At 40.3% G+C, this 10,038-nt stretch overlaps 1 protein-coding gene across 1 annotated transcript; it reads right to left on the minus strand.

The window, feature by feature from the left end:
• Window positions 1-7,647: 7,647 nt before the first annotated feature.
• LOC129869388 (homeobox protein Hox-B13a) lies at window positions 7,648-9,501 on the minus strand. The gene is made up of 2 exons (XM_055943758.1): window positions 8,810-9,501; window positions 7,648-8,334 (listed from the first exon to the last, which is right to left on the minus strand). Exons 1-2 carry the CDS (start codon window positions 9,474-9,476, stop codon window positions 8,087-8,089), a joined length of 915 nt encoding a protein of 304 aa, XP_055799733.1. The 5' UTR covers window positions 9,477-9,501; the 3' UTR covers window positions 7,648-8,086.
• Window positions 9,502-10,038: the final 537 nt, after the last annotated feature.

A 10,038-nucleotide genomic window follows, 5' to 3' on the forward strand; every position in this document is an offset into this window, starting at 1 on the left:
CCACTAAACGTTTTGAATATTGTCAGAGGTCAAACACAGCAGGTCTGATTCATATCTCCAAATGGGAATGCAATAGACTTGTATCAAACATGTAACACAATTCGGATTACAAAGATTGCATTCGTTTATCCATATCCGTTTACTTTGTTCACCAGATGTTACTTAGGCTATATGTACCAATACAGGTTACAACAGTATATATAACGTTGTCTATATATTTTAAACCGGTACAATTCTGAAGTCCCACAACAATTTGTATTCCAATTTAGGCAAATTTAAGGACTTTTAAACCGGGAAGCTATTGCCTACCGAAAACAAATGTGATCAATTGTGGCTGTAGAGAGTTAATTAACCGAATTACAGGTTATTGACGATGTTGTGTTATTGTTTTGGAAAAACGTTAAAATATACAATGGCCTGCAAAAAACACGATAAATAAATCAGGCTATTTTGTGAACTGCGGTTTCGCTGACACCTGGCATCAACACTTGTCCATCATAGGCTACGCCTACACCACTACCCCCGAGAGCAATGTCTGGCGTGAGGTGTTGACAAACCACCCACGTCATGATACAAAATGCCCTTTTTACTGGCCCTCAAAATATGGAATCGGCGACCAGAAAATGCGAGTGAGGTCAATTGGGCCTCGGCTTCTAACACGCTGCTGATTCGTGTAGGGCACCTCTGCACTCTGGCGCGGCCCAACACATCTGGACCACATCCACGCGGTGCCAGCGGGTTAGTGCACTGGGCTGCTAAAAACATCCACGCCTTTCATTACGATCCTAGCTACACAACTCATCCAGATGTACTGAGTCCGATTTTAATGCTTGTGCAAGGCATGGAGCAAGGTTAAAGCGATAGTTTACTCAAATTACAAAATGACACATTGGTTTCCTTACCCTGTAAGCTGTCAATGGACAAGGTATAACAACAATCCATGCTTCGGTGTAGTTTCCCTGCCACTGTTTCCACATGCTAATGTCTTTTAATTTGTTTCATGGGACCGATATTAGCATATCTCGCGCATCATGTCCAAATCATCCAAAGTATCTTAAATTATTTGTGAAGATCAACAAAGTCACATTTAGATGTTTTGAACAAAATCCGTCCCATGAATTGAATGGGATTTGTGCCACAAATGCTAAAACATTCGCATGTAGAAAGGGAAACTAAACCAAAGCATGGCTTGCTGTCATATATAAGGAAACCAATATGTAATTTTGTAATTGTGCTGAACTATTCCTTTAAGGAGATCTCCACGCAACAGGTCAAGGTGAAAGATGAAGGTTGTTGCTTACCTAATTAAACATGGTAGATATAGCAATGTTTGTGCTATTCGGTCCGATACTGAGGACTTGGGACATTTTTACAATTATTTTTGTAAATTGTAGGCCATGAGTTAACCTGTAAAGCCATATATGATTATTGACAATATATTCAGCATAATGTTATTGAAATGAATTATTGGTGGGCTAAATAAATCCAAATGTAGCTAACAGTTCTAACATAACTGGACTCTACGACTGGAGGTCAGCATGTAAATGATTTCAATGACAGGGAAAATAATGGAACCAATAGTTAGCCCAGCACAATGAGGAACATTGCCTCACTTTTTTCCAAAATCAACTCCGATTTATAAGGTCAACATAATTGTAGTGCCCCGTAAAATTTCACAGATGAGTTGTGTGTTGCATGCCAATACATTTGGTCATTTTACAGCGTAGTCTTCAAGTTATGTTGATCTCGGTTTAAGTAGGCGGGCTTTTCCTCTCAATCAGAACGATGCTATGATGTGGTTTCATTGTGCGCGGATGGGCTGGTGATCATTAGCGCGCTCAAGAGTTCCAACTCGTGTTCCTGTTTGTCAACACCAACACCTCTCCCGCTTCTCCCAGTTCCCCTGGCGACATAAAAAAAGAAAGCACAAACCTAACCGGATTCAAGATATACACTGAGTAGCCTAGCGCATGGCCAAAAGGCAGGCCAAGTCCATGCTGTCACCCTTTAGTATAATTTCCTCTCATATTATTTTCAGTATAGTCTTTATTCATCTTTAATATTGTTCATTTCTATCCCTGTAAGTAGCCTAGCCTTGTCTTCCAGAGCCTCATTTATTCAGCCATATCCGGTAGCTGAAAATACAATAGTCTAGGCCTGGTTGAATGCGTATATCCAAAAGTCCCTTTGCTGGCGTATGGGCCTATCAATAACTTTTGGCATGACACTATACAAGGAAGGTAAATAACGGCATACGAATACATACCAAACATGATGAGAGCCTTATCAATTAATCTTAATGACTCTCCTTTCTCAATGTGATGTCAGTAAGTATCCAGCTATTGGCTATACATTTGGTAGCTTAATGGTAATATGTACATTCGAAAAGTTTGTAGACATAAATATTGGACACCTAACTGTGCAGTGTTGTGGAGGGCGTATGTGACATAAAACAAATATATACAACAGTTTTAAAACAGGGTTCTTGGTAGCATTTATATTGGACACCTAACCGTGAAGTGTTGTCGAGGGCATATGTGACAAAAAAATATATAATATATAAAAATTAAAATAAATATTCAAGATTCAGACATACAATACACATTAGAATAGCCTACAGTTTTTATTTTTTTATTTTTAAATAGTTATTACAGATCTAGCATGCCTAATAATAATAATAGTATGTTGGATACATATAGGGTAAACAGATAAAGGTTGTTGAAAACGATAGGCCTATGTGACTTTTGAGCATCTACACAGTGCAAGGCCAACAATTTGTTTTGCTCAACAACAACAAAAGACATTTCAGTTATTTCCTCCGAGTTTTCGATCCTAAAATGTGGTGTAGCCATATTATAGTGAGCCGTTCAAAATAACACATTTGACCACTTGTATGGGCAGTAAGCTTTAGCACGTGCACCGCCAGAAAATATTTACAGTTGCGCTCAAGACCTATTGGAATAGTGTTGGCACCAGCTGATGTGGTTGTAAGAAACATCATTTGTTTCTACAATCTATATGCTCTTTATAAAAGCACACATTTGGGGAAATTCTAGCTCAGCTACAGTTTAGCTAGGCTATTGGTGTTGTGCCTTTTTAAATGTGTCTTTCGGTGCGGATTTTCATCCATGATCTTTTCCCACAATATCTTCTTACATGTGTCTACTGTTCATCTTTGTAAATATTGTATATACATATCGTCTATGTTTTCATGTGATTTTGACCTTGTCCCCATATATACTATATGGGAATGCAGGTCTTATTCTCAATTCATTAATCCATTTAGGCCTATGCGTCACCTTGCAGCTCAGGGAGCTCAGACTGAGCTGACTACTAATTCTAGGTGCATCGTTGGAGGCCTGGTGTGTATAGTAATTTACTCTTCCTCCTGCATGCAGCGAATACGTTTTGAGCCTCAGGTCTATTGACCACCTCTGTCCAGACAAGGGCCAGACTACTTATTGTTTACAAGATGTCTCAAGTTCAACTGCAAAGTCCACCGTGTAACAAAAGACTGTCCGCAATGCAGACTAGGGGGAGGGGAGTCTGCAAAGGGAAAGAGTGTAATAAACGGGGGAAGGGGGACGGGGGACTGGACGTGAACTTGAGAGAGAAGAGTTTGGCATTCTTGAAATGAAGCATGCTCTTGGAACCGGCCAGTTGAAGAGATATTGACATGGAAGACATCGCGGGATAGATCTTGGACTCTCCTGCTTGTCTTCAAGCAAGCCACCAAAAGAACTGTCAAAATATTCCTATTTTAACATCGACAGATTGACATATTAATTATCAATCTGCCTTGTTTAAAGAAAAAAATACATATTTTAAAGTACACTCAGGAGTTTCAAAGATTAGCCTGATTGGCCGAATGTCTCAAATCTAGAATATGCCTAAAGTTACCATGTCCAAAACATTTTATAGAATTAAGCCTATTCAATAGGTTAACAATTATTAAACTGCTTTACCCCATTTAATTGTGTGTAACTTTCCTATCACAGTAGGTCATGTTTTCATTTTCTGAGAAAATACTCAAATTGAAAATAGGCCTACTAAAATCTATATTTTAAATTTGCTTCCATATACCCGTCAAGTTTCACAGACATAAACATTGTCCCTGTCAAATGTATCGAATAAAGTAAAGTAGGCCAAACTATGATATTAAAGCATAAATGTATAGCCAATATGTGGCAAAGCCTGTCCTATCAATAAATTAGTTTTGAGCGTCACACTTTGAAATGGCACTTTATTTCTTCAGAGTTGGAATGCTGTGTGATGACGATAAGATCTGTTGCCTACTTTTAAAAGCCACGACATGCTATGCTTTGTGGTTATGTTACAAGTTACACCTCCGTGAATCTTGAGCAAAGCTATAGGCTGTACTCCTAACCCTGATATTGTATTGGTAGTTGGGTATCAAGCACACTCAAGTCCCTGAGCGTTTGAGTTACGAGAATATCTTAAATTGACTAAAGACAAAATGTCGATCACAGTGAAGACAAAGATCAACAAAAGCCAAAATATTGCTTCAGTACTGTGGCACTATAGGCTACAGCGTCAATCTTCCGTCACTCCAGAGTGGGATAGGCCCAGATGCACGTAAAAGGCCTTGAAGTGGCTATAGGCCATACGAAATGCGAAATGGCTATATTTCCTATACACTGATAAAATATCGACCAATTACAATTTACTATTCAAGAGTAAAACAATTAATTATAGGGTCTGGTATTTCAACCAAAGGAAAATTGCAGCTTTATTGTATTGCTGGTGGAAAGCTACTTCCGTGCTTGACGCTCATATTGTGCGTTTTCTAAAGGAGGAGAATGAACTACCATTAAACCACAACGTAAACACAAAGCAGACGCGCCGTTTGTTAGAATGCTTTTGTCAAGTTCAATGTTAACCAGCGGTGGAAGGAAGGGTATTCCGAATGTATTGCCTAGCACAGTTAGGTGCAAGGCACGTCTAGCCTACGCTTTGTTGGTCTGAAAAGCAGCACTGCACATGTCGTGTAATCTGGACTGAGAAATGACTAGTCCATTCAAAATCTCCATGAATTGGCTATTATAGGCCATGTTTATAATCATTTCGTCTAATGCACAAACTTAATCAATAAGATATACTGGGGGGGAAATACATCATTCAATTGTATTTAAAACAATGAAACTGAAATAACAACATGACAAATTAGGTTTCAAATGGCAGGCATGGCTATTTACTGAGGCTTACCTGAATAGAAATGCTACGGGGCACAAAAAGCTGCACACTCGAGCCCATGTGTTTCTTTGCCAGCAAAAAGTGATACAAGCGCCTTAGGCTGTGTTGAAATAGGCCTATGAGGTCTAATAGCTGTTTTTATCGTCTTATTTTAGTATCGTATGTCAAATTATGTCTGGTCTGAGAGTAGCACCAGGATAATATCATAAAATATATGGGTTTGGGTTGGAATACTAAAAAACTCCAAAAGTCTCTCGCAATTCGCAAAGCTGGATAAAAAGTGTACAGTGTTGAACGGGCTTTGATATCGTTCCTCTCAAATTCTGTCAGAATCCATACCAAGCAAAAACCTCCCCAATCAAGGTTGGCGCATTAGATTAGTGCTTCAGCTCGTCTTTGTAGTTGTTGCATTTATCAATGGTAAAGGGAAATAACCTGTATTATTATTACATGACTATGCTGGCTGTCTGAGCGTTGCCTAGGCTACAAATGGCACATATTATGGTACGCCTATGTCATAATCAATGCGTCGGGTAGTGTATGTTTTATTCTGAAATGTCGCTCCGCAAAACGTTTCCATTGGCAACATTCCCCAAAGTGTCTATATTTAACCAACGAGCGAAATACATACCTATGTGATGTGTCGACTGCCTTTAAAACAGAGCACGGCAAAAAGGAAGCAACAGGACGATGCAAAGGTGATGATGCAAAGCCTTTGAATAACGACGCACCTTTTACACCCTGACTAATCTAGACCGGCGTTAAGTGCAGTATGCAGCCGGGGCGCGCCTTAGCTCTGCTCACTATCTAACAATTAAACTGTTCGGAACCAGACAGATGCGTAAATCACGTCTCAGAAGACTGTTAAACAGACTATAGTGCGTAAATCTGCTTATCCAAACGAGCGAACATTCGGATAATAATATTTCATACAGTTACGCAGGAGGATAGCCACTATGAGATCCTCTGAACACGAAGGGAAGCTTGTGTGGGACACCAAGGCTAGAAGCTACTTTGAGGACCTTTTCCATAACAAGAGTGACACAAAATAATGTTTATGTTGTGAGATTTACTGTATATCCGAGATATGGACACCTGGAGATAATCAGATGTGGCATAACGGTGGCTATAGGCTATTCATAAGGACATAGAAACACCCCGTTCCCCGAATACATATTCATGATTAGCGTTATTGCTGATCTGGTGAGCACGTGACCCTCAAGGTCAAGGTCAAGGACGGATTAAGGAATTCTGCAGTTGCCTCATGCTCTTTTTTCTTCTTGAACATAAACATTCCTCGTATCCACCTGAAACAGGATATATAGACTAACAGCCAATATTGAATATGCAACTAATTTCTTGACGCTTGAAGTGAATTTCATTTGTTTTAGTTTGCATATAAAGGCCGACATCTGAAGTAAGTTTAATCTTTGTAGCCGTATTTGACTGATTTCGTATTGAATAGGCTAGTAATTATGTTAATTTTAAAATAAAATAAGTCTACCAATTATCAAAATCCTGTCTAAACCATTCATATATATTTTGAGGTAGCCCATTGGCCTAGGCCTGCGTAAACGTCCAAGGGTTCCAAGAGTATTAATGAAGCAGTAATAAGAGCATCAATAGCTGATACAAGTAAGGCTAAGTATTAACATACAACACGTTATATAGCTAGCCATTTCAAATATGGCTGTGTTTGAAGGCCTTCAACTTTCAAAGTGTATTTAAGCAATAAGGCCACAGGAGGTGTGGTATATGGCCAATATACCACGGCTAAAGGCTGTTCTTATTCACGACACATTGCGGAGTGTCTGGACACAGCCCTTAGATGTGGTATATTGACCATATACTTTAAACCCCAGAGGTGCCTTATTGCTATTATAAACTGGTTATCAAAGTAATTAGAACAGTAAAAATAAATGTTTTGTCATACCCGTGGTATACTGTCTGGTACACCACGGCTGTCAGCCAATCAGCATTCAGGGCTCGAACCAGCCAGTTTATAATAAATTATATATTTGGCACAATTGGCACAGTAGCTTTTACCCATCACCAAAATCATTGGCCCCAGAAAGACTGTTATTTGGCACGAAAAGCATGATATTATTTGTAAAGGGTATGGATACTTTAAAATTAATATTTTTTCAAGTTTTGATGCAGCTTTCATGATGGAGCATAATATGTCAAATTAATCACCAATGTGCGTAAAACTCATATTTCAAATATACTATAAACGGTTTGAATGTAACTTTACTGGAATTTCTGAACTCCTTTTTTTGGTCTTAGACCATCCCTATTTCAATGTGTACATTTACCAATCATTATTCTAGTTCATCTTTAACTATCCCTATATAAACAGGGTTTGCAAACATAATCACATATATAATACATATATTCCACGGAGTAACATTTAATGTATACAACATACTGGGATTAAAACAATTTATTAAGCATTACGCTATATTTTTAAAAGTACTGTTTCACAAGCGTTATAAACAGTACAGATTGGGAATATGATTGCATAATACGTTTCCTATTCTACTGCAGTAACAACATTGACATACCTAGCATATAGCCTATATATACCCCCATGTATAGCACGAGTTAAACAGTTAAGCAGATTTAAGTGTTACATTAAAGCAGGCAAGTGCTGTATTTACAGGCCTCTAAAACATTGTCTTTAGAGGGCTTGGTTCTTGTTTTATTTCTTCTTTTCAAAAGACGAATTGGCGATGCAATTGCGCAAGCAAAATAGCACACCAAATCCCAATCCAAAAAAGGTACCACATCGACGTTTTCTTTCCTTCATTTTTTTGTTCATACAGCAAAAACAATGTCCCTCGTCCAAATCGTCTAGGTCAAGCCTGACTGGCTACGGCGTACTGGTCTTGACTTTGGCCACGAACTTCTTCTCTTTAACTCTCCTGTTTTGAAACCAGATGGTAATCTGCCTTTCCGACAAGTTGGTTCCTGCTGAAATCTTTCTCCTCTTATCTTTCGTGATGAATTTGTTGGCGGCATACTCTTTCTCCAGTTCCTTTAGCTGCACCTTGGTGTACGGAATCCTTTTCTTTCTACCGCGACGAAAGGAGTTGCCATCGTGTTGGTGGGCCACTACATCTGCAATGGACAACAAAGAGAAACTGGAGTCTGGAAAATGTGCATTTAATTCTATCATTCAGTCTTTCTCATTGCAAGGGATAACCCATGCTGCGTTTTTGAGAAACGGACGTGTATAACTGCCTACATATTGATGAACTAACACTACAATGAGGTATTCAGAAACTCAGAAAACCAGGAAGACTACAACGACCAAAATGGTCGCTCATATGAACGTGCGTGGCTATACCGAGACACATATTACAATTCAATACTCAGCCCAAACATGCGATAGAATAAGGGATTTAAAATTATAATGCATTCGATGGCGTGCGATTAATGCACAGAATGAAAGGTAATTATATTGCGTAATCATGCATGAGAAAAAAACTTGAATTAATTTGCCTCATATAGGCTATCCAACCCATGTCACAATGTGTCCCATTACAGTCATCTAATAATGTACTAAGACAGTGTGCAGAGCATATGTTTTTACCTGCCAACGCAGATTTCCAAAGGTGTCCGGCTTGACTCTGGTCTTTTGAGCAGTACATCTGGCCGCCCCATCCATTCGTCAGTGCCCACGGCTGATAGCTGTCCATTGGAAGCAGCGTGTCGTGACGGGGCTCTCCTGCCCCGAGAGTCTGCACCACCGACACGTCCAGGTAGCTCGCCATGGACTGGTAGGGGCTTGGGTACCCGTGGTAGAACGCAAATTCTTTAGCCCGGCTCGGGTATTCTTCAGATGTCACCGGGGTGTCCATGTATTTTTCCGCAGAGTAGCTGAGCGCGCTGGGCTGGGTGCAGGACTTGAGCGAACTCCGCCCCATTCTGCAGGGATAATAGCCGTTGCCAAAGTACCCATAGGGTAAGGGACCTGTGGATGAGCCTTGAGGGACCGCGGGGCATGGTGTGCACTGTTTGCCTGGTTCCCCGGAGCTTGAGCCCGATACATCCACCGCGGAGTAGCCGGAGCTGTGCACCAGGCTAGAGGGGTGACCCCCCAGAGCGGAGTGGGCCATCAGATTCCTGCACTGGTTGGCCGCGAAATTGCCGCTACCAACCAGACCCTCCATGTTCTTGTTCAGCTCATCCAAGTTGTTGTCATACACAAACATAACCGTGTCCGCCCAGCGAGGATTCAGGACCAAGGAGGTGGTCATATCACGCTCAACATTCGGACGGAGAGTTCTGTTTCAAAGACCCAAGTCCAGAGTAGGACACCAGGTTACATCCACAGCTGGATTGACGCAACGGACCAAGACATGGAATGGCGCGTTTCCATTGGATGAAAAGCTTACCACGTGATAAGTACAACAAACCCTTGTTGGGGATGTCAGTCAAATATATTATTTCTATTGCTTTGGAGAAATGGCACGAGATACTCTTCCGCGTATTGTTTTGTCATTTTCTATTCCCCAATTGTTGTGTTTTCTGCGGTTTCCATAAACACACTGTCTGGAATAAATAATACAATTCAACCTCTGACTACAATTCTGAAGCACAGCATTTCAATAAAAACGGTGTACAAAAGCCTTTCTACATGCATTTCGTACTGGATTTTTAGGGTGAAAAAAGCTTCCCAAAGCTCAATGCGCCTAGCTCTCCAAAGGCCAATGGAAGCAGACCAACTAGCATGTAGCCCCTAAGATAACCATGCAAAGGACTACCTATGTTAAGGCACGTCAAACAATGATGGCATGAGGACTATTTTACCCATGACAT

The sequence above is a fragment of the Salvelinus fontinalis genome, chromosome 2, assembly GCF_029448725.1.
Source record: "Salvelinus fontinalis isolate EN_2023a chromosome 2, ASM2944872v1, whole genome shotgun sequence".
NCBI lineage: Eukaryota > Metazoa > Chordata > Actinopteri > Salmoniformes > Salmonidae > Salvelinus > Salvelinus fontinalis.